The sequence below is a fragment of the Corythoichthys intestinalis genome, chromosome 21 (genome assembly GCF_030265065.1).
Source record: "Corythoichthys intestinalis isolate RoL2023-P3 chromosome 21, ASM3026506v1, whole genome shotgun sequence".
Classification (NCBI taxonomy): Eukaryota; Metazoa; Chordata; class Actinopteri; order Syngnathiformes; family Syngnathidae; genus Corythoichthys; species Corythoichthys intestinalis.
The window spans coordinates 29986588-30011688 of record NC_080415.1 but is presented as its reverse complement, the minus strand read 5'-3'; the positions used below and the strand labels follow the sequence as shown (position 1 = coordinate 30011688).

Sequence of the window (25101 nt, the reverse complement as noted above, 5' to 3'; positions counted from 1 at the left end):
TTTGTTTGTTTTTTTTTGGGTCAGAGAAAATCTGCAATGTTGCTTTTGCCTTTAAAGGGCTGTGTTGACTGATCATCACACACTAAAGGTAACTCATAGCGTTAGCATACCATTCACGTTCACTCTACGGTGAGCGTTCTCTTACACTCTCTGACAACGTTTTTTTTTTTTTTTTTTTTAACTTACAGTTCGTGGCATCCAGGTTGGTATAATTATTTGAAAATACTGTACTGTTTTACTGTTGAATGTCTACTATCACCATGTTGGTGTTGCCCTTTTAAATAGACTCTACAATATGTGTTTGTCTGTCAATGTTCATTCAGAATAGTTGACGATTAAATGACTGGTCACGCGAATCCCTACTCGTAACGTGCTGCCCCCCCCGACTTGCCACTGTTTTCTCCGGTCACTCCAGCTAGCACACATGGTAAGATCTGTTTTCTTATCTAGGCCAGATAGAATATGCAATGTTTTTTTAGCCTTCAATGGTCTGTGCTGAGTTATCATCACGCACTAAATGTAGCTTGTAGCGTTTGCATTAGCATTAGGCTAATGCTAACGCCGAGTGTACTATTAAACTTTTTTTTTTTTTTTTATACATATAGTTCGTGCCTTCCGAGAAAGTATAAATCATTGAAAATAATGTACTGTTTTCCTGCCGAGTCTGTATTATCACCAAGTTGGCGTTGTCCTTGTAGATGCTACAATATGTGCTTGTCTGTCAATGTTCATTCGAAATAGTTGGAAACATTTGAGTAAAATTTCATTTTACAGATGAAAAAATATTTGGCGAGGTCGACTAAAACTAGAAAAAATTAGTCGAGTTTTCGTCAACAAAAACTAAACGAAGACAAACATATTTTGATATGACTAAAAGTCATAAGTAAAACTTAGACTAATAAGTATTATGGTCCGAAAGACTGAAACTAAGACGAAAATTCAAAGGGCTGCCAAAAACAACACTGGCATGGAGTATAGAAAAACATTTTGGAAAGAAAAAATAACCCCAATTGAGGTTTTTTTTTTTACATATACTATATTCATTTAGTAAATAAACATGGGAAACCCTTTGCTCCTCCTCCTAGTACTTCAGTACAGTATGCTCATTTCAAAGTTCACATGAACCCGGTTGGGCCTCAGCCACCGGTGTGGAATCACCCCTGGCAGAGACCCTTTTGTTAATCAAGGAGTAACATCTGCTGCGTGCCACTAATCCCCCCTGTCGCCCCTTTTTTGACTGTCTGCCTGTCCTGGTTGCTAGACTGTCTGCCTTTCGAGTTAAAGGGCACACAAGACATGTGCATGTTTATTTCCAACATGTGTAGTGTTTGACCAGCCCATAGGAGGCGCTGTCTACTTATATGAGGAGGTTGCAAGTTACAAGAAAACATGAATCAGCATGCTTTTGGTTTATGACTCTCCTACTGTAGTGCATATGCCATCTGTGGCTCAGGCAGATGGCTGAAGGACTCTTGTTACAAGAGCTCACAATTCTTTGCTTTGATCTAATGTAGATCATTCCCAGCCTTACACAATAGGAAAATAAAACATTGTAATGAACTGCATAGAAGGGCTGCTGCGATTTTCAGATTAATAGTAGGGCTGTCAAACGATTAAAATTTTTTAATCGAGTTAATTACAGCTTAAAAATTAAGTAATCGTAATTAATCACAATTCAAAACATCTATAAAATATGCCATATTTTTCTGTAAATTATTGTTGGAATGGAAAGATAAGACACAAGATGGATATATGCATTCACCATACGGTACATAAGGACTGTATTTGTATATATTATAACAATAAATCAACAAGATGGCATTAACATTATTAACATTCTGTTAAAGCGATCCATGGATAGAAAGACTTGTAGTTCTTAAAAGAAAAATGTTAGTACAAGTTATAGAAATTTTATGTTAAAACCCCTCTTATTGTTTTCGTTTGAATAAATTTGTAAAATTTTCAATCAAAAAATAGACTAGTAGCCCGCCATTGTTGATGTCAATAATTACTTACACAATGCTCATGGGTGCTCAAGCTTATAAAATCAGTCGCACCCAAGCGCCAGCAGAGGGCGGCAAAACTCCATAAAACACAAGTGAGCGTTTCACTGTACTGTCATTTAAATCTGAGCGGGGCATCTGCGTTAATTGTGTCAAATATTTTAACGTGATTAATTTAAAAAATTAACGCCCGTTTACGCGATAATTTTGACAGCCCTAATTAATAGCTATTTATAATAGCTATTGCTATCCGATTAATAGCAAAAATCTAACTTTGAGGACTACAGGAATATATTTAGTTTTTGTTTTGTTTTGCTTGAAATGAGAAACGTTCCGATTGTTGATTAATTGTGGCTGGTATTTATAAAAAAGATATACAGTCTCAATCAGTGTCTCCGATGTTTTATAGTTAACACATGAGGCAGTACAGTAGTTTAGAAATACCCATCCTTACAAAATTGCATGCAAAGTAAATGTTACACAAACATTGGAGTCATGGTTTGCATATGTCAAATAGCTGAGAAAAGCACCAATAATAAGTTAACTTGCAAATTTTAGTTATTCTTCAGTTTTGACAGTAGCAGGAAGAGCAATTTCAACCACATTTAAATTCATAGCGCTACGTGGTCCTACAGAATAAATGGTCATAAACTCCTACTCACTTCCAGTTCAAATGGATCGCGGTGAATGAAATAATTTATCACATTCTACTCGAGAAAAGGTACCCTGCTTGACAATATTGCAAAAATATAAATAAAAAAATAAGTTAGTACATTCTACATAGTCTTTCTTCTGACATGCCCTGTGCTAAATATTTAAAAATATATTTAAAATATATATATAAACCTTCCATTGTGCTTATACGTGCTTATCGTGACTGTTGCAGTGCAGCTTCAGGTGCTTCTTCTGCCTTCTCACCGTCCATGTACACCTGCACTGACTTCCAAAGGGCTCGAATGTTGCCTTCTCCGAAGCCACTTGCCCCCTTGCGCTGGATCAGCTCCAGGAAGAAGGTGTCCTCGGCGAAGATAGGCTTGGAGAACACCTGCAACAGGTACCTGGGGAGGTAATATTGTGCTTGTTTATTGTATTATTTAGACTTTAAGCTGCTACTTTTTTTTTTTTTAACAAATATGTTTCATTGGTGCCATTACAGAAGAACAAAGTAAGCATAACCATGGATGGTTTGACGGCTTTGGGGGGGCGGGGGGGGGCAAAGGATCTCCACCGTTTGCTACTAGCTTCTATGCTAGCACGCTGCTAGCCAAGTTCGATAAGCACTAATGGGGATTTTATCACCGATAGTTGGTGCCATTACAGAAGAACAAGTTAATACTAGCCATGAGTAGTTCGAACGAGTTAAAAAGAATTGACATCCATTGTGCTATGATAAAGCTGTTATGCTAGGGCTAGCGTCGGTAGCAATTAGCCCAGAGTTTGCAGCAAGCTAAGACCTTAAAGTAGACCTGTCGCGATAACAATTTTTTGTAGGCGATATATTGTCTCATAAATTATCGCCAATATGCGATATTATTGTCAATTTAGTTTAACTAATTCAACCACTAATGTGGTGACAATACATCTAATAAATCACCCATTCAAATGCTATAAATTCTTAAATAAAACAAACTATTAAGAAAAATATTCAAAAAAAAAAAAAACAAAACAAACAAACAAAAAAAAACACACAATGCATACAGAGTCATTTGAAAGCTAGCAAAGTCCAGAAAATGAAATAGGTGAGAAACCCAACACCATATTTGTTCTCTGCCAATTAGAGCCCATCAAAGTTTTAATCCAAAGTGACTGTCATCTCGTCCTGCAAAGTGCGCATGTTAACAAATTAGAAGCCAAATTATTCATTGCCAATCAATCAGATTTTTCGTATTGGGTGTCATTTTAAAGCTATTCTTAGTGTAGACTGTGAAGTATGTGAGATTAACTCCAGAAATCTTTATTTACATGTTGAACATGACATGCTTTTATTTTTTTTAAATGTTTACCTGAAGTACAGGGGTTGGACAAAATAATGGAAACACCTAACATTTTGGCATCATAATCATTGAACATAATTGGCAAAGAATGTCATGAGAAACATTCTAATGAAGTTGAACATCTGTATGGCTTACTCACTCCCCAGACCTCAACTTAATTGAGCATTTGTGGTCAGTTTTAGAGATTCAATTAAGATAACGATTTACATCGCATCGTCTCCAAAAGAGTTGGAGGGTATTCTCACTGAAGAATGGCTTAAAATTCTTTTGGAAACAATTCACAAGTTGTATGAATCAATACCTAGGAGAATGGACTCTGTCATTGCAGCAAAAGGAGTACCTACACCAAATGAAATTAGTTTTTGTTGATTTTTTTTAAAGGTGTTTCCCTTATTTTGTCCAACCCCTGTATTTTTGCTAATCCGCTAACCATAAGCTTTGCACTCCATTCATTTAAAAGGAAAAAATTCCACTTCTCCTTCGTCATGCATGTGGTGTCAGTAATATTTTTTTCTTTTTTCATCGCATCATTTGCAAATGCGGTTAAGCGGCGAGTTTTCATGTTTGAAGTGTCACCTTTTAACCACAATTTTGCATTTTGGAGAAGACTGCCAACGTTTTATAGCAGGCTAAAGTGGTTATTACATTGTCTTTTTTCCAATAGCCTCAGTGTAGCATTGCTAACCTTTTACAATGTTTAATATAGATGTGTTGATGACCAAGAAACATCTGTGAAAGGAACTGTAGCCTCATTTGAAATCAACACACACATGTGCCAAGTCCATGCAGCACACGCAAACACACGAACGCACAAATGTATGCACGCATGCATCTGGTAAAATAACCGCCCTAATTTTTATTTACCATGCGATAAATTGACTTATTGCATGTCGTGACAGGCTTACCTTAAGGTAAAGTGGATTTTAGTTTGTCTTATTGATTGCTGTGAACTATTTTATAATGTGATTTTGTGGAATGGGACTTGTGACATTGTTTGACATAGTAAAGAGATTTTTGATAACCAAACTCTGTTTAACTTCTATACATGGCATCAAAACCTTAGATATCTGCGGCTAATAGTCAGATGAGGCTTCGTTTTTTTTCAATGAAATTTGGGTTGTTTAGCTTAGTCAGGTACCCTCTATAATGTAGTGCTGCTGCAATTAATTGATTAACTCGAGTAATTTGATTTAAAAAAAAAGATTCAAATTAAATTTTGCTCCTTCGAGTGTTCGTTTAATTAAAGTGGGGTTGTAATGGTTTCTTTTGAAACTGTTTGCATTTAGTTTTATTGTTTTGGGTAGATACACTGCCCTCTAGTGGTAACAGTGAATATGGCATAACTCATTTCACATGGCTGAATCTAGCTGCTCCCTGTTAAGACCAACATAAGCTAAGTTTAGGTTTGAGCTAATGTTTTTAATGCATTCGTAAAACGCAAGCCTTTTATAGCATTTAAGCTAGCGGACTTTTGCTATGTAAGTTAGCTAATTGTTTCTTTTATTGTATTTAGGTCCTCAATTATTATTTTTTTAATAATGTTTGAGGCTCAGCTCAGGTATTTTAATTTTTTATGTTCCTTATCTATTGCTCGGTTATTTGAACAAACTAGTTAAACTATTATTGGCTACTAAAATAATCGAGAACTGCAGCCCTATTATAATGTGAAATTTATTAAATAATAAGAGGGGATAGGGCTAATATATCATCATAAAAGATAATCACCTGTGTGTCTCGCCGGCTGAAGAGTTCTGTTGCTGCTGGTTCGAGTCCAGAAGAATCCCGAGGCGTGCCAGCTGCTGGGCATCCTGACCCGCATCCTCAATTTCCTGCAGTTTTTCCACCTGAAAAAACTAGAATGTTAGGACTTATTTGACATTTTTTTCTTTCAAAATAATTTTCAAAAATGTGATTGTAACGTGTTTAAATTCTACACTTATTCTCAGAATTTTATACTCAAGTGGAATATTGACACATTTGTAAATTGTGTTAATTTTTTTTTATTTTAGATTTTGAAATATTTAATTGACTCCATTTATCTGCAAAGTAACTCTTCAAAGAATATTTTGACTAATTTGGTATTTCTGTTCATTTTTTTTCATTAAAGAATTTCATATGACAGCGTTGGAGTGCTATATTGCTCAATTGCAGATTATTCAGTCACACCTAGAACAAAACATTTACATGAACAGCGAGGCTTCACTATATGGCCTTTGTAGTACACAAAAACAAAGTGTTCTTTACACAGAGCCCTGAGGTACGACGGACGTGTTAGAAAGCCACTAAACTTGTCAGATTTAGATTATTTGACCAGCAAATAACTCGTGCATGTAAATTTGGAAAGGAACCCTCAGGCAGGCCGTTTCAAGTTTATTAATATATGATGATCAAAGTCACGCACTTCAGAATAATAGGCAGCTGGTGGCGAGAAGAAGTGTACGCCGGCGTCAGCCATGCCACGCACTGCCGCCACGATGTCACCCGTGTACAACCCGATGTGCTGGATCCCTGCCGCTCTGTGTTCCTTTAAGAAAGTGTTCACCTGGTTACTACCTGGTAGGAGGCACAAGAAAAGCCTTTATTAACTCAATCGCTACCATTGATTGCGATAGGTTAACTTCAGCTGAAGTTACCTTGCTCAGGCAGCGATTCGGCCAGCACGAACTTGCAGTCTGCCTCTTTTTGATGCGTGCCAGGAAGGGACAAGCCCGACTCGCCGCACTTCCAGTACTCCATGGCGGCTAAGCGGAGGCCGATGCCGTTCTGGTCGATGACCAAGCCGCTGTCTGCCATGTCGTTTCTGCAAAAACATGACATATGTTAAAGGAGAAGTTCAGAATTTTTGACAATTATCGAGTTAGCGGGGGTTTAATGAGTCGGTGGAGTTGATTTAAACAAATTCTGTGCAGTTTCTCAGTTATTTGTTAGTTTCAGGGCTCCGGTGGAGTTGATTTAAACAAATTCTGTGCAGTTTCTCAGTTATTTGTTAGTTTCAGGGCTCCGGAGTGACAAAGCTAGCCGAATCAATGGTGGCTGCTTAGCATGCCAATACAAAAATCAGCAATGAAAAAAAATGTTGCGATATCACTCTGCCCCGCTTGCCTCAACAGCCTGTTCCCTGCAGAGCTGCTGGATTACAAATGTTGGTGTTCATACAACAATTATTGACTCTGAATGGTAAGTTTTAATAAGTTACATTTAATAACATAGCCAGCACTATTGATTGCATGGGTGATTCACATGCGTGCATATTTTTATTGGTTTGCTAAGCATGCTAACGCGAAGATTAAGCCTTGTGTCAAAAATTCTGATTTCCCCTTTAAACAATGAGCCAATGAAATTGTTGAACATTGTCACATTTTAGATATTCCATTTTGTTCAAAAGAAAAATCACAAATGTCAATTGTTTTGAGTTTTTCAACGCTTCAGGGAACTGATTGCTTCAAATGTGTACTTGGTAATATCTTATTAAAATCGTTTGAAGACCCTTTGAAAGAATCATGGCAGAATTTATATTATCAGCAAATATCGTATCGTTTCTCAAAGAATATATATTGTTTTTCAAAATCACGACGTACAATCATATAATAAAAGCTAAATTATTTTAAACTAAACAATCATAACAATTTCACCTGTGGATGAAGAACCTCTGAAAGCCAAAAAGCTGCTGGTACCATCTGAGGATCTGCTGGCTGGTGCCGGTAGGACACGCGTAGGTGATGTGGTCCATATGAGTGACAGCCTCCTGGCAGTGCTGGGGCTGCTCGGGTCCGCCGTCCGGCACCTGGAAACCGGGTAAGAAGCTGCCCCGGTACTCGCTTTTGTCGATCAACGTGTGGCATACGTTGCCCACCGTGGAGCGCAGCACCGCGTAGGTCACCTGGCCCTCGTGGTCCCGTACGGTGGTGGGCGGCACCGGGAAGCTGCAACCCAGCCGCCGCAAAGCCTCGAACGAGCCGTTAACGTCGTCCACCTCGAAGCACACATTACACACGGTGTCCACCGGGTAGTGGGAGGGAATGTCATAGAGACAACCCCCTATTTGGTGCCCGTCCAGCGGCAGGTGCTGCGGCTCCGGTTCGCCACTTTGGTTCGTCCTTTCGTTGACGACAAACACCGCCGCCCCGGTACGGAAGGCCAGCTGCCGGGTCCGTTCAGTCAGCCTGCTGGCGATCAGATTGAATTTGAATTTCGAAGTAAAATCTTTGGCCAGTTTGTCCACATTGGAGACGTGCAGAGAAACGTGGTGCATCCGTCTCACGTAGGCCGCCATGTTGAGTGCGGGTACTACCGGAATGTCAAGTCAAGACAAGTCACGTTTGTTTGCTTTAAAAAAAAAAAAAAAAAAAAAAAAAAAAAAACCGCCAGTCTTTTTCCCTGAGGGAGTGAAGGGTTAAAAAAAAAAAAGAAAAAAAAATATATTATATATATATATATATATATATATATATTTTTTTTTTTTTTTTTAATTATTAAATTTATTAGGATCATTGAAGCTTCCACTTGGGGAAAATATACACATACAGTATATCCTGTATATACATAATATAATAAAAATATACAGTGCTGTGCAAATGTTTTAGGCAGGTGTCCTGCCTAAAACTTTTGCACAGTACTGTATATGTATGTATGTGTATAGATATGTATGTATATATATATATATATATATGTATGTATATATATATGTATATATATATCAATTAAAGCCTCTTTTGCAACTTATGACATTATTCATATAATTGAATACTTATTGTATTGTGAGAAAATTGTATGTCTGTATTTTCTCCCGGTTATATTTTGATTTTGTTTCATTACGTTTAACCAATATTGTCACTCCAGTCTTCTAATAATTGTGTATTGGTTGCCAATATTTGGTATTATTGTTCAATATTCGTCCTTAATGTTTTTTTCTTCATAATATTCTGGTGTGTTTCATTTTTACATTAATTCTATCTTCTTGTTTTTTCCTCGAATACTAATATTTTAATTGATTTTAATTGTTTTATATTTTGGTGTATTAAAGCAACACTAGGTAACTTTTAAGTTTAGGTGGTTTTTACAGACACCGGTGGACAAAAGAGATAGTGTTTTGCCTTAAGGAAGACTGCGTTTTCCATGAAGACCTGCGCTGTGTTTCCCATGAGGCCCAGCGGACAGCCGCAAAGTGTCGTAAAATCATTAATCTCCCGGTCACCTGCAGATGGATTAAACAACATTTCTGTTTCCAGTGGCTGTGTGAAGGATGAATAGTAATAAGGTGATGAATCCAGTTGTGGCTAAACAATAGCATATGACGTTTAGCAACCTGTCGCTAAGTGTGGCTAACTCCCCCATGCAAACCGAATTCGTCAGCGCTAGCTAATGAGTTCAGTTGGGGTGGGGTCACCAGGCCAATGTTTATTCTGTATGTCCTGGTAGCCTCCCTTTTTTTCCTCCTCAGACAAAACTTTTTGTCTCTTTTGTTGCTCTGCCATCTTTGCAGAATTCGTGCGAAAGCGTTTGCATCGACTTCAGTCTTTATAATGAATTGGGAAAGGGGAAAGTGACATAACTCATAAAGGCAAGGCAAGGCAAGGCAAATTTATTTATATAGCACAATTCAACACAAGGCAATTCAAAGTGCTTTACATCACTAGAAGACCATAAAAATCACATTTAAATCAACACAACGTAAAAACCAAGACAAAAGATCGCATTTAATCATAGAATAAAAATAAATAAATAAAAATAAAACAACAATAAAAATAAAGCAAAAACTACTACTACTAATAATCATTGAAATCAGCAATGGAGATAAGCACAAGAGGAATAGAAGGCAGGTAGGTTGAAATATATAGACAGTTATGGATATGCAGTGCCAAACAAAAGCGTTTTTAGCCCTGATTTAAAGGAGCTAACAGTTTGTGCATACTTCAGACGTTCGGGTAACTTGTTCCAGAGGTGAGGAGCATAATAACTAAACAGTCGGTACATTTGTAGGTTTTTTTTTTTTGTGAGTGTGGCAGGGTTCTTTCCACCCTCATCAAAGTTAATTAGTGCCAGTGAAAGCAATACAGACCCCATTCAAGATATAAAAGAGGTGTCATTTAACTAGTTGTCAATCGACATATCACAAATGTGATGAAAATATTTTATAAAGTTGAAGGATGAAAAGTTACCTAGTGTTGCTTTAACTTTCGTTGCTGGCATTATAATATAATCTTACCTATGACATAACGTCCTCGTGTTTTTTGGCTCTGTACTAGCATGGCAATTGGGCGACATCACTCGGTGTTTGTCATTTCATGAAAGATATATGCACTTTTTTATTTAATTGAACAACAATCTTGAAAATCACCATAAAATGCAAATACTGTACTTCATATTCCTTTCTCTGACATGCAAAAGTCCCAGTTCACCCAAAAGCCTCATAATTTTCCCCCGACTCGGCCGTGAACGCAACGTCGTTGTCTTCCCGCTCTCGTCCAATCATAGCGAGCACTGTGCCAGCTGATTGGTGACGTCACTGCACCCAGCGTTTATTTTGGCTCTGGCTCCGTTTTCGTCTCCGCGTCGCCGCCATTAAACAACACTTGTCTGGGGCTATGTAAAAATTACAAAACAACCACAAAATAAACCGACGTCGAGGCTATTTACTAGCCCGACCGACGGACTATCGGACTATTTTTTCGCGGAGTGTGGTAGTGTCCGTCGAGGTAAACATGTGAGAGGAAAAAAGGCGTTTTAACACGGTGGTTCGGGATAATTTGACCCAGCAGTAGGCGACAGAGGAAGAGGGGGACCGTACAACAACAACAAGGGTTTGTTGTGCTTCTCCCGACAACACTTTGAAGACACGGTAAGAGTTTGGCACACCTCGTGAATGCTGTTAAATGTTGTTCTGGTCGTGTCACGATCCAATGCGTCGTCTGGTTAGCCGAGTATGCTAAGTTGATTAGCTTTACGCGCCACTGTAGTACTGAAATTGCACTGATGGATCTATAAAGCTTTCATCAAAATTCATGCAGGACCTTTGAGAATAGTTCTGGCATCCTCCAAAGGGCCAAAATCATGTAAATTAACTCCAGCAGTTCTTATTGTTCCTAATAAATTGGAAAGTAAAGGTCAAGTAAAACTAAGCAATATTATTCTCACAGCCACATTGTAGTTTTAATTTCTCAGGTTTGACTGTAATAATAAATCATGTGAATTAATTGGTGATTGTGTGTAAGTTTAATGGCGAGGTATTATATTCCAGCACAAATACTTCAGAATTTAACTGCTTTTTCAATAGTAAGGGATGACCGATTGCATTAAACTGTCACAATGTGCAGGTGATCCACAATGACGGACCAGAGGGAGAAATGGGCCTGCGACTACTGCACTTATGAGAACTGGCCCTCCGCCACCAAGTGCACCATGTGCCGTGCCCACAGATCCCCCGGCCCCATCATTACAGAGGAACCGTATAAAAGCGGGCCCGACTTGGACCCGGCACGCCGCCCGTGGGGTCTCCCCGCCAGCGAGGGGGGCAGTGGCAGCCTCCTCATCTGCCCGGACTCCAGCGCCAGACCCCGTGTCCGCCCGGCCGGTGTGGCGGAGCTCGCTAGCAAGTGGTCGTGTCATATGTGCACCTACCTGAACTGGCCTCGAGCCGTCCGCTGCACGCAGTGTCTGTGCCAGCGCCCCAAAAGCAGCAGTCCCACCGAGTCGCCCCGAGCATCCGGCTGCCGGCCCGTGGGGCCTTTGGACCCGTGCGAGGAGTACAACGACCGCAACCGCCTCAACACTCACCAGCAGTACTGGACATGCTCTTCATGCACTTACCAGAATTCACCCAAAACACTCACATGCGTGGTGTGCGACCACCCGCAAGCCATTGAGCTGGCCGCCCAGTCTGCCGAGCGCTCGCCCGTTATCAACGAGCAAGACCGGGCGTGGCGGAGGAGCGGCTGCGGGACCGGCGTGGGTCCCCCCGGCCAGAGGAGGTCACCCCCTTTGACCGAGCGAGAGGACAATGTCCAAATGGACTTCCAGAGGATAGAGCTGGCGGCGGGAGCCGGAAGTGGCAAAGATGAGCAGGAGATGGACTTCAAGAAGCTCAAACAAATACGAAACCGGATGAGGAAAACGGACTGGTTGTTTCTAAGCGCCTGTGCTGGTGAGTTTGTCATCTCTTTCGCACGGATGCTACCCAGCGCCAGTAAAAAAGGCCAAAATTTCAAAGTATACTTGGGATGACCAAATTCAAGAGAGTAAAAACATGTAAACTTTGAATTTATATGCGCTAGTTGTCGCAGGAAATGTAACACGCAGTAGAAAAATACATGTCAATCATTTATTGCCTGCCCCCATTTGAGTCCCAGAAAACTGTGCTGTATATATTCCCGGAGGGGGTCTAACCAATTTATTCCCATTAGCTCAAGTATGAAACCAGTAAATTAGCCCAGTGGAGACTAACAGAGTGCAGGGGAGTGTAGCGTTACCACTTTATCGCTGCCACTGAAGAGGGCCTTTAAGGAGCTGAGAGGGGGTACCCGGTGGCCCAGATGGTGCTGATGAATGGGCTAGTCTGGGCAGTGTCAGAGCAGCCGTAAGGACCTCCTGGATGGCGCTCAAAGCACCCCCCCTCTCCCACCCTCTTCCTCTTATACACCACCAAAATAGACTCAAAGGAAAAAACCCTGAAGGCGTCACATGACCGCCAAGGCCTCCTTATGACTTTTGCCCTCTTTTGCTTGGAAGCTGTTGTATTGTAAAATCACTCACCACGTTTTATCGGAAATAGGGGTGCTAAGCTTAACCCTTTATAGAGCATTCATTGAATCATTGGCTGCCATTAACGGCGATAGCTCTCCAATCCTTTTGGATTGGAGGTCGAGTGCCGTCAATGGCACGGAAGTATTAGCATCCACAGTTGGTCCTCCCAGTTTAAATGAATTGAATTTTTATCATAATCAATGGCGAGTAAAGAGTTAAATACTTTGTATAATTAATTAATAATTGCGTGGTATTGGCGACCATAGTCAGAGTGTATTTCTTTATTAATGATCATTGTATTCATATTTTTGTGGGCATTTTATTAATTTAAAATTTTAATTTCGACCTGGTGGCTGTATACAGTATGTGGACATTTGTTTTAATGACCAAAAATAGCCACTTGCTATTAATGGTTAGTCAATGAATCGAAGATTATTAAAAGAATCATCATCTATTTTGATTTTGATTTCATTTGTTTAGTGGCATTTTGATGTAAAAATGTCCAAATCATGTTCTCGTAGTCTCTTAACAGTCCGTTTTATTCTCTTTTTACATTTTTTGATTAAAAAGAAACATTTGTAAATGTATTACCGTAATACATGTAGTCCCCGGCGTTCCTTTGCTGGCGACGTAACCCAGATTTCTTCGTAAATTGAAATTAACCTTTCAAGTACCCCTAAATCTCAAAATAACTATCCCAAAACTCCAAAGTATTGTATTTTGTTTAATAATGGAGAATACACTGCCCTCTGGTGGCAGCATTGGGTCAGGCTTGAGTGTCTGCTTGTATGACTGAAGAGCAGACACAGACGTCTGACATGGCTAAATGATAGCTGCGCGATGGTTTGGCCCACATCAGGCTGTAAGTTGTTTCACCTAATATACTAGTATGTTTGTGTATGCATTTGTAATTAAGTTTACAGATACAGTGTGTTGAGTTATGTGTGAGTGATTTGTGATGAGAATTGTAAATATGTTAGCATTTGTAGCATTTCAGCTAGCGTACTTTCATTAGGGAAATTAGGCTAATTTAATCTACTAAATTTACATATTGATCAGACTAGATGGACGTTTTGAAACCAATCGTTTTGTGTCAAGTGTTTTATTTTTGGAATGCGTGTCGTTTTGAACATGAATGTACATATGTGTGTTACAGCTTCACAAATTGTCAGAAGGGAAGAAAGTAAAAAACTGACGAGACTCCGACATGTTTAAGTCGAAATCGAAGTCGAGTACGTCGTGACCCGGGGACTGCCTGTATTTAAAAGTTAATTGTATTTTTTAAAAAGCGTTAAAAGGCTTTAAAAAAGAACTTTAAAGGGGTCCACGGATAGAAAGACACATAGTTCTTAAAAGGTAAATGTTATACAAATTTGATATTAAAACCCCTCTTAATGTTTTCGTTTTAATACATCTTAGATAGTGGTAGTAGTAGAATTAGTTAAGATAAATTATAGATACGTATATGGATAAGATAAAATCTTCTGATTTATGTAGTTCCCAATGAAAGGACAGTATGCACAGTTTCCACTGTACATTAAAAGCTAAAATGTAAAACCTAGTTAATTTTAACTGTAAAAAAAAAGATTTTGTGTACCAATTATTCGACAAATCACAAAAATAATTGATAAGTTTAATATCAAGAGCCCGAGTTAGAAAGTACACTCGCTAAAATCTAATTTCACAATAATCCAATTCTGAACCGGGAAATATCCCGCCATCTACAACCACCCAAACCATCCGCAGTGTTTTCTCATGTTTGTTGACAGTCCCAGTTAGCTTTGGCGGCCTTCTAGTTACTGTTTAGCTCCTATTTCCATGTCAGGTGACACACACACGCACACACACACACACACACACACACACACACACACACACACACACACACACAAACGTCGCTTTCTCGGCAGTTCCCAGCAGTACAGGAAATGTCCGGCGCCTTGGAGGCCGCCTTAGCACTTCCTCAAACGTAGCGACATTCCTTCCGATAATTTCTAAAGGCTATCGATTTTTCCGTTTGTTCCCGCAGGCGTGGTGGAAGGCGACCTCGCCACCGTGGAAGCCTACAAATCGTCAGGCGGCGACATCGCGCGGCAGTTGACTTCCGACGAGGTGCAGCTGCTCAACCGGGCGTCGGCGTTTGACGTGGGTTTCACGTTGGTGCATCTCGCCATTCGCTTCCAGAGGCAGGACATGCTCGCCGTACTCCTCACTGAGGTTAGCTTGTAGCTTTGTATCTAGGGATGTTCCGATCGCATATTTTTGTCTCGCAATAAAAGTAGTCCGGGCAAAACGTGATGCTTAGAGCTGGCAAAATTAAACGATTCCTCGAGGTGAATAAAATTACTCGGATCAGTTTTTAAACTCGAGTTGATCGAGTATTCGTTTCAGCTCTGGGTGGCAGGAACCCTGCCACACAAAAACTACAAATGTGCTGACTGCTTTACAGCATATGTTACTTCCTCCTTTCCCCATTCTATGTAAAGACTGAAGTTGATGCTTCCCGCGAATTCTGCAAAGATGGCAGAGCAACAAAAGAGACAAACTTTTCTCTTAGGAGGAAAAAAAAAAAGGGAAGCTACCAGGACATACAGAATAAACATTGGCCCGGCTTTCACTTGCTATTGTTAAGCCACAACTGGTTTCATGACCTTATTGCTAATCATCCATCACACAGCTGCTGGAAACAGAAATGTTGTTTAATCCATCTGCAGGCGACCGGGAGATAGATTTATGATTGATTGATGATTTTACAACACTGTGCGGGTGTGCGCTGGTCCTCAAGGGAAACGCAGCACTGGTCCTCATAGGAAATGCTGTCTTCCTTAAAGCAAAACACTACCGCTTTTGTCCACCGGCATCGCTAAAATCGAAAACTGAAAAGAAAAAATATATATAAATTAGGTCTGAACAATATTGGAAAAAAATTAACATTGCGATTTATACTGCCAAGGCTCCACACTTACCTTTTGCATAGGTTGTAATGGTAGGCATTTTTTCTGAAGGTGCACCAGCACAAAATGTGCGCACCCACATTTTTCATTGCATCACCTTTAGCGCCATACTTTTAAACTCCCTCCATAACATTCATATAATTCATTCATTTTGTGAACCGCTTACCGCTAGGGTTGTGGGGGTCCAGGCAGAAGTCTGGGTACACACTGAACAGGTTGCCAGCCAGTCGCAGGGCACTTATAGATACACAACTATTCAAGCACTCACTCACCCTTACGGACAATTTGGAGTGTTCAATCAGCATACCATGCATGGTTCCTTGGGATGTGGCAGGAACCTGGAGAAAACCCACGCTAATAGCAAGTATAACGTAGAAAAATGCTTGTCTTTGTTAAATGGTGAATTGAGTAAATCCACTCAAATTCACTCACTCTTTGACGCTCACGATGCCAAGAACAGCCTCTCGACAACGAAGATTGGCTAAACGATGATTAACACATTTGTGCCTTTGATCGGAGAGCCACTGTGCCTTTCTCTCGACAGATCAAAGCTACAAACCTGTCAATCATCGTTAACTTTAAGTACTAAACGACAGCTGCACTGATGAGCAAGAAAAGCAGTAGGAGGGAGGGTGAGAGTCTGTACGAGCTTGAATAAAAAAAACATATATATATTTTTTAATTAACTCATTTGCTCCCCAAAACGTATAAATACGCTCTATTTTTAATTGTTTCAGAGTCCCAAAAATGTATTTGTACGTCTTATACGTTTTTTTTCCACAAGAGACATCTCAAGGTTCACATGCAACTTCGCTTCAAAGCACAATGGTCAAAATTCAGCAATAAAACTCGCCATTGGAGGGCAGTAACGCATTTGGTAAGAAGTCATATGTCAGGAAACGGAAGTCGGAAGAAGCGTGAGAAAAATGGGAAGAAAGAATGACCCAGCCAGAAACACGGACAGTCAAACCAATAGTTTTATATAGCAATAGAACAGAATTTTCTGTGGGCCTTGCAAAATCAGTCAAAATCCATTAAAACGGCCGCGAGCGAAGGGGGTTGCTCCGATGAAAATGGCTGGGAGTGAATGTGCTAAAAACCCGATTCTTTTCACCCTATTCCGATCCTCTGAAAAATGGCGCGATCGGTCTGATTTCCGATCACGTGATCGGGACATCCCTATTTGTATGACGTTCGATAGACATCCAATATCAGCGACTGAGCTAACGACGTTCTCCCTCAAGGTGAATCAGCAGGCGGCTAAGTGCATCCCGTCTATGGTGTGTCCCGAGCTGACAGAGCAGATCCGGCGGGAAATCGCCGCGTCGCTGCATCAGCGCAAAGGCGACTTCGCTTGCTACTTCCTCAGCGACTTGGTCACCTTCACCCTACCCGCCGGTAAGTTGCACACTCAGGTATTTTTTTCTGCCCGTCAGTTCGTAAATGAACGTGCTTTACCGCAGATATCGAGGATTTGCCTCCGGCCGTTCAAGAGAAATTGTTTGATGAGGTTTTGGATCGGGACGTGCAGAAAGGTAGGCACTTCTTGTTGTGCGTTGATTTTGCAGTGTAGCTTTTTTAAGTATGCAAGAAATACAACTTGCACGTTCACATTTTCCTTTTATTTGTAATGCATTACCACAACAATAATAATCCTTCTGTTACCCATTTCAAGAAGTAAGTAAGTAAGGTGAAATTCTAATAGCTGTGTAAAGAGTTTTACTAGTTTTGGCAAGAAGGTGAATAGTTTTTGTTGTTGTTCGTGAACTACATTTCCACACAAATGCACATTGAGGTACCATTTAGCTTAGCAAGGAGAGGTATGAGAGTCTTTTTTTTTTTTTTTCGAGTGTCCCAGAGCTCGCAAAACCTGAAAATAAGCGCATTTATCAAAGTTTCGTCAGCTGTGATTGCGTATATCCGTCTGCCGAAACAGCCTGATAGTACAGATATAAGTACGCCTGCCCCTCTGCTATTAGATTGCGTTGTTGATGTTCGCGCAGCGGCGCTCTGAAACTAGAGCAAGGCTCTATTTTTGGCCCCGCCTCTCGGCACAAATTCCCTCAAACCAAGACGACCGTCCACCACTCACTTTCGCCGAGAAGTCTGTTCCAAAATACTGTAACGCCCCTGATGGTGGGGGGGGGGGAGGAGTCGGGATTGGCTTACCTGCTTATTGCTGCAACCATAATAAAAAAAATACAATAACAAAATAACAGCGGGCTGCTGCGACCACTATCTCTCGCTATCTCGCCCGTTCTCCCATTCTTCCTACTCTCTTTCCCCCTACGTCACAGCTCCCCAGTCTGATTGTCTCTTAAATGGGCCGCAAATAGTTACGGACCTTACAATACACAATGAATAGGTTGCCGCTGAACCCTTCACACTCGGCTGCTGCTAGTTTGAAACGGCCTTTAAAAACGGCCTTTGGGGGATGGCGTGGCTCAGTGGTAGAGTAGTTGTCCCCCAACGCAGAGGTTGTGGGTTCGATTCCCTGCCCTGATGAACTCGCCTAAGTATCCTTGAGCAAGATACTGATCCCCACATTGCTGCTGGTCCAGCGTTACCAGTAGGTAGATGACGATGTAGTGTAAAGCACTTTGAGCGCCTTGAAAGGTGGAAAAGCCTTGAAAGGTGGAAAAGCGCTATACAAGTATAACACCATTTACCAAAAATAAATAAATAAATAAACTCATTTGCAAGGCGTGGTGGCTTTTTATGTAGTGTGGCCGTGCGCCACAGTCTTTCATGTAGGGGAAACCCTGAAAGGGATCCAAGCATAGAAAGACTTCTGGTTCTTAAAAGATAAAGGTTATTATGAGTTAAAATAATTTGATATTGAAACCCCTCTTTATGTTTTCGTTTTATATAATTTTTTAAAATTTGTTCAACTAGTAAATCGCCATTGTTTATGACGTCACAGGGCGGTGACGTCACATGATCACGCTGCCAGGCTTCCTGAGTGTGCCTCTAGCGGCATAAACGTGTCATCCGTTCAACCCTTTCAATTTGAACCCGAGAGGAATATTAATGAGCAAGACGGGACTATCGATATTTAATAAAAAACGATCAGCAAGCGCAAAAGGAACAGGAAAGACGGGATGAAATGAGAGTATGACAAAACCGGAATGTGCTACACCGGCGAAAAGTCCCTACAAAAAGCGAATTTCACACCAAAAGTAATACCGTGCGCTTTAAGCTTTTGTTTAGATGAATACAGTCATACCCAAAGTAATACCGTGCGCTTTCAGCTTGTTTTGTCTAGATGAATACGGTCATAATATTCTAAAGATGCTTTAAGAAAATACTTAAACGTAGTAATATAAAATAAGGGTGGTTTAAATACGCACTTGGCGATGTTCAAACAGTATATATTGCAGACCTATTAGTTATTACTCGGGGTTGCCTACAGCACAAACAGGGGGAGATGACAGAGCAACCGAAAATATTTTATAAAGAACCGTATTTTTACTCTTTAGTTCCCTGGAAAAATAAATACTTATGAAAGAAAAAATGACAGTCCTGCAACCCGTATATTTTTAATGCATTTAAATCAGTGACCGAGAGATTAAAAAAAAAAAAAAATTCCGATTACGGAGCCTATTAGCCGTAGTATCTTATCCCACATTGTTTGTAAACGCTCAGAATTGGAGGAGGAATCCCCGGTTATCAACTGGTCCATGGAGCTCGGCACTCGTCTGGACAGCCGGCTGTATGCGTTGTGGAACCGCACGGCCGGCGACTGCCTGCTGGACTCGGTGCTTCAGGCCACATGGGGCATCTATGACAAGGACTCTGTCCTGCGCAAGACCCTTCACGACAGCTTGCACGACTGCTCGCACTGGTGAGGCGCGTTTACTGGACGGAACCTCTTCCTTTGGCGCTTTAGCAAGTTTGTATCCATTTTTATGGTTAGGTTTTACACTCGTTGGAAGGAATGGGAGTCGTGGTACTCGCAAAGCTTCGGTCTTCACTTTTCTCTACGGGAGGAACAGTGGCAGGAGGACTGGGCCTTCATCTTGTCTTTGGCCAGCCAGGTCAGTGCTGTTGCATTGTGGGAAGCTTCATGTAACCACGCAACCTCAACATGAGCCTTCTTCACTTCCGCCGCTGTGTTTAATGTCTGTTTTTGTGCGTGTGATTTCTGAGTGCAGCCCGGGGCAAGCCTGGAGCAAACCCACATTTTTGTGCTGGCACACATCCTCCGAAGACCCATCATCGTCTACGGCGTCAAATACTACAAAAGCTTTCGAGGGGAGACGTTAGGCTACACTCGATTTCAAGGTGAGTGCAGGAAAGGCTTTATGGAGATTTGATGACAACATTATATGTACAATCCATTTAATCTGTGAGGGCAATAGATGGACCGGAGTTGCTGTTTTTACATTGACAACACAGTAACTTTGATATATAACCACTTAATGTTTTTTTCATGAATGAACTAATTGGCTGCCATTGACGGCAATGCGCAATCCAATTTTTTACTTGGATGGGCTGGCAGAGATCGAGTGAACAAACTTAAAAATAGCCCAAAAGTAGCAATTTGTGCAAATTAATACATGTTATGGCATCTTTTAGGCACAGAAGACCAACAGTAAGGGGAATGTAACATGTTATGTACTACACTGATGCCAAAGTGCTCCAATATGTAAAAATCGAGTCACTTATGACAAGCTAATGTTGACAACGATTCAGAAAAATTTAATTATGCAAAGGACCGAAAAGTTCAACTGGTGAAACTATCAGAAGAATCAGTATAAACTACAGTTTAATATAAGAAAAAAAGGCAATTGCATGAAAAGTTAAGCATACAGAAAAAGCATTATTTTGGATTTGAAATGGGGGACCAAAAATTGTATGTATGTATGTATGTATGTATGTATGTATGTATATTATATCATCAGTTAAAAAGAAAACACCTCATGGAACAGAAAATGGAAAAAAACTGAAAATAAATAAATGCATTTTGGCAAAAAAATAAATAAATAAATAGGCCAAAAGTTACAGATAATAAATAAGAAATAAAGAAAAACAAAAACAATAGCAACAAAAATAAAACACAAAAACGTTAGTATACTATAAAAACGGACCAAAATCTTACTATTTTACGAAAAAAAATTTTTACGAAATAATCTAAATCAGAGGAGCAGACTTCCACCAAAGCAACCATATTCAAAGCATCATCAATATTTCAGACGTCACTGACCTTTGACCCTTCTCTTCACCTACCTTGCAACTTACGACTTACTTAAGCGAATCCATTATCAATTTAAGGAAAAATTCCTTTTCTGGCCTCCGTGACCTTTGACCTAATGACCCCAAAATTAAATCTGTTTCATATTACTGCATATCCTGCAATTTTGATAATGGCTCAAGAACAAATAAAGGGATTATCTTAAACAGAATGATCCTTCTGCTATGAATTTAAGTTTGTTTGCCTCTAATAGATGTTCAATCCACTTGAACTGGGAGGGCTGTCAGTGAATGTTCATTCGCTGCCAACCCCCCGATTCAAATTGATTGGACGTCTATCACGATCCATATTAGTCAATAAGTTGTTTGACAGAGTGTGATCATTCCACCATTTTGGATATTTTCACTTGTGCAGGTGTGTACCTGCCGCTACTGTGGGAGCAGAGCTTCTGCTGGAAGAGCCCCATCGCGCTGGGCTACACCCGCGGCCACTTCTCGGCCCTGGTGGCTATGGAGAACGACGGCTACGGTGACAACCGCGGCGCTGGCGCCAACCTCAATACGGACGACGATGTCACAGTCACCTTCCTACCGCTGGTGGACAGCGAACGCAAGCTGCTGCATATCCACTTCCTTTCGGCGCAGGAGGTTAGGATGTCACAGTCAAATATTTTAGTGTGCGAGTTTTGAATTAAGATCACCCAACATTATAGCCTTAAAAACACAACATCAACCCCCTTTTTTTGTTTAGTGTGGTATAAAGCAGCGGCCAAACTACAGCCAGCGGGCCAACTGCAGCCCGTTGCCCAGTTTTTATTGGCCTGCAGCAAATTATGAAAATATTGAATATGGCCCGCACACGAAAGCTTAGATTCAGCCTATATGCTATTGCACTTTTCAGCTTTAACACTTAACTCATTCGCTCCCAGCCATTTTCATCAGAGCAAGGCCCTTCGCTCCCGGCCGTTTTACTGGATTTTGACTGATTTTGCAAGGCCCACAGAAAATTCTGTTCTATTGCTATATGAACATGGAACTCATCAAAAGAAAGATTAGACTCTCTTCTTTGAGCAGAAAAAAAAATGTTCATATCGTTTTCCATTCTTTAGGATTCACCATTAGAAAATAGCTTAGTTTGAGCAATTTTCCAATTTCTGATGAAAAAAAACTGAGAAATTGAGCTTTTTGTGAAAGCATACATTTCAAACATAACTGACTTATACACAGCTATTTTTTGCTTTAGTTACATCCCAAAAATCTGAATAATGTTTTCCTTTTACTAAATAAGATAAACAACTAGACAAATAGAGCTTTTGATAGCAAAGTGACAATTTATTTACACATAACTAACTGAAAGATGGCGCTGTTCTGGCTGCGACAGCCGGTTAAACTTTTCCGTCATCGCCCTCTGTCTCATGAAGATTAATTTTTTTGAGTCTCTGCGGGCTCTGCTCGAGAGCAGCACGGACTCGAAGGCATCGTCCGCTGCACTAGTGGTCCCGGTCGTTCTGGTCGGTCGTCCAGCGCCTGGCATCCCGGGTGTCCTACCGGTTGTTTTGCTCTGTCGTCCGCCGCATGGCATCCATTCTGTCGTCTTCCGCTGACGCCCGGCCGTGCGGCTTGGCTGTTCGTTGCCGTTGAATCGGGTCTTACCAAATGCGCTACTGCCCTCCAGCGGCCAGTTTTATTGCTATAAAATGGATTTTCAGCTTTGTGCTTTGGAGCTAAATTGAATCACGACCCAGAGATGTCTTTTTTGGGGGGAAAAAAAAACAAAAACGTAAAAGACGTATTAGGACACTGAAACAATTGAAAATAGAATGTATTTATCCATTTTTGGGAGCAAATGAGTTAATGGGGCTAGTCACTTAAACAGTGCCTTTCCATTAGCTCAAGAGGCAAAACCTAACATGTTGAAATCAATGCAAGTAACTGTACTGTCTTTATATTAAATATATGTATACTGCTGCAAAGATTAATCAATTAACTCGAGTAATTCGATTAGAAAAAAGCTTCTAATCAAATTTTGTTTCTTCGAGTCTCCGTTTAATTGGAGTGGCGTTGTAATGGTTTGTTTTAAAGTGTTTGCATTTAGTTTTATTGATTTAGGTGGATACACTGCCCTCTAGTGGTAACAGTGAATATGACATAACTCATTTAACATTGCTGAATCCAGCTGCTCCTTGTTAAGACCATTATAAAGCAAGTTTTTGTTTGAGCTAATACGTTTTTTTTTTTTTTTACTCCAAACCTGCTTAAATGCAGGATTGTAAATACTTCATCCCTCCTTTTTTGCAGTCAAAACCAAAATTTTAATAAAAAAATTAAAAAATAAAAGGACTAATCTGAGCAACCAATCAAGGGCAGTGTTCACAAATCTCTACCCTGAATGTTGCTGCTACGCACTGCGTAGAATTGATACGAGAATTGCGTGACGTAACATTTACAGTGATCGACTTCCTGCTGCTAGCCCTCCTAGTCAAAATGGATTGGACGTCTATCGTCGTCAATGGCAGCCAAGGAGTCATTACTTTAAAAAATGTATATATTTTTTTTCAGATGGGCAACGAGGAACAGCAGGAGAAGCTTTTGCGCTCGTGGCTGGACTGCAGCGTGACTGACGGCGGCATGCTAGCTGCTATGCAGAAAAGCTCGCGACGCCGCAACCACCCATTGGTCACGCAGATGCTAGAGAAATGGCTGGACACGTACAGACAGATACGACCCTGCGCCGCTCTCTCCGACGGCGAGGAGGACGATGACGACGACGAGTGAGTGATGCACACCATTACAAAAAAAAAACTCTGTCACGTGAACAAAAACTCGGACTCTTTTCCTTGCCGTCATGTGACGCGGGGAAATCCACATTGTAGAATTACCAGTACTATAATTTAATCAGTAAAACTGCACTAGTTTTGTTGTCGTTTGCTATTTGCTTGACAAGACATTAAGCCAAGTTACCCCTCTCGATCATGCTTGAAGTTATTTATTCTTTGGTTTTGCACAGAATAACAACATTCTGTGAGGGAGGGAAGTGGGTGTGCGGTTACTGACAGTTACATTTTTACGTTGTGGCGTGGCGGATGGCAAATGGCGGCGACAGGTAAAGAGAAACACTTTCTCTTTTGAGAGTGCGTTCATATGATTAAATTTGATTCACTTGCATCTTGACTTGTTTTTTTTTTTTTTGTGTGTGTGTCTAAAGCTCAAAAATGGGATGTGTCTTGATCATGTTTCAGAAAGCTAATGAGAAAATATTTAGTCCAGGTGAAAACGAATTTAAGTACTGTATTTGCTGCACTTTAAGGCGCACCTAAAAGTTTTATTTTCTCAAAAGTGGGAGTGCACCTTATAATCAGATGCACTGTATATATGGATCAATATTGGTTAATCGCGGCATGACTTTCCCTTTAGCGTAGCTCCATCTAGTAGTTGTTTAAAGCTACTGCAACTAAAATAACAGGGTGAAGCCCAAAAACAGGTTTTTAACAATCCATTAAACGAAAGAGTGATGAAAGAAAATATTTCATTCATAGAAATTGGAACTTTAAAACATGCCATTTCAGAAATAGTTATGTAATTCTCATTTTTAAAATTATGTCATTTAAATGGCGTCCTCCTGCATAAATGCATTCTTTTTTTTATTTTTTATAAAAACCTGTCCTGTTCAGCTGTTTGACACGGAGAATGGAAGTCAAAGTGTCCGGTTGGTCTGAACAGTTTTAATGTTTCAAATTGAGAGTATGACATATGGTAATAATAGTAAGGTCAATTCTATCCTTACAAAATATGTGAAGACAATCTAAATGACCTCTATAACTGAACTCATTATATAATGCAAATAAGGTTGCCTAAAAGTTGGTGGGGACAATTTTAGCATCCTGAAAAGTTCCTAGTGTTATGTTCCTAACGTCCCTATGCAAACCTACACCATTGGTCCATGAACAGAAGGACTAGTAATGTTGTGTTAATGTAGCACATTATGGACCACGAGATGTAAGTAGTACTATTGCTACGAGAAAAAAAAAGTCGTATTATTACGTAGGATAATATAGCAGTAATCAGCTACCCATTTTACATACATGTACCGTAGCTGAGAGCTACGACATTAGCCTGGCTAGTGAAATATTTCAAATAGATCTTTGTTATGGTTCTTCTTGGGTAACAAAATGTGAAAAAAAATTAATTTGTCATGATAAGACGCAATTTTTCCGTGGC

The 25101-nt window shown here is 40.3% G+C and overlaps 3 protein-coding genes across 6 annotated transcripts in view; 2 read left to right on the top strand and 1 right to left on the bottom strand.

Moving 5' to 3' along the window:
• lhpp (phospholysine phosphohistidine inorganic pyrophosphate phosphatase) overlaps positions 1 to 6468 on the top strand; it is a 58990-nt gene extending 52522 nt beyond the window's left edge. Inside the window, exons 8-10 of one of the 3 annotated variants that reach the window (XR_009061737.1) lie at positions 324 to 427; positions 2890 to 3069; positions 5745 to 6468. The gene's annotated coding sequence lies outside the window, so the exon portion shown is untranslated. The remainder of the gene's footprint in view (positions 1 to 323; positions 428 to 2889; positions 3070 to 5744) is intronic. The other 2 variants (XR_009061738.1, XR_009061736.1) reach the window with 2 other exon arrangements.
• On the bottom strand, positions 2225 to 8277 carry hpdl (4-hydroxyphenylpyruvate dioxygenase-like). 2 transcript variants are annotated; one of them, XM_057825707.1, is made up of 6 exons: positions 7851 to 8277; positions 7630 to 7781; positions 6631 to 6797; positions 6399 to 6550; positions 5723 to 5841; positions 2225 to 3061 (listed from the first exon to the last, which is right to left on the bottom strand). In XM_057825707.1, exons 1-6 carry the CDS (start codon positions 8268 to 8270, stop codon positions 2872 to 2874), a joined length of 1200 nt encoding a protein of 399 aa, XP_057681690.1. In that variant the 5' UTR covers positions 8271 to 8277; the 3' UTR covers positions 2225 to 2871. The 2 variants fall into 2 exon arrangements, with proteins under 2 accessions (XP_057681690.1, XP_057681689.1); XM_057825706.1 differs by having other exon boundaries at positions 2226 to 3061; positions 7630 to 8277.
• Positions 8278 to 10505: 2228 nt separating this feature from the next.
• Positions 10506 to 24048, top strand: zranb1a (zinc finger, RAN-binding domain containing 1a). Its single transcript, XM_057826307.1, has 10 exons — positions 10506 to 10835; positions 11311 to 12137; positions 14766 to 14953; positions 16935 to 17088; positions 17154 to 17225; positions 19336 to 19534; positions 19607 to 19727; positions 19845 to 19974; positions 21299 to 21531; positions 23443 to 24048. Exons 2-10 carry the CDS (start codon positions 11321 to 11323, stop codon positions 23656 to 23658), a joined length of 2130 nt encoding a protein of 709 aa, XP_057682290.1. The 5' UTR covers positions 10506 to 10835; positions 11311 to 11320; the 3' UTR covers positions 23659 to 24048.
• The last annotated feature ends 1053 nt before the right edge of the window (positions 24049 to 25101 follow it).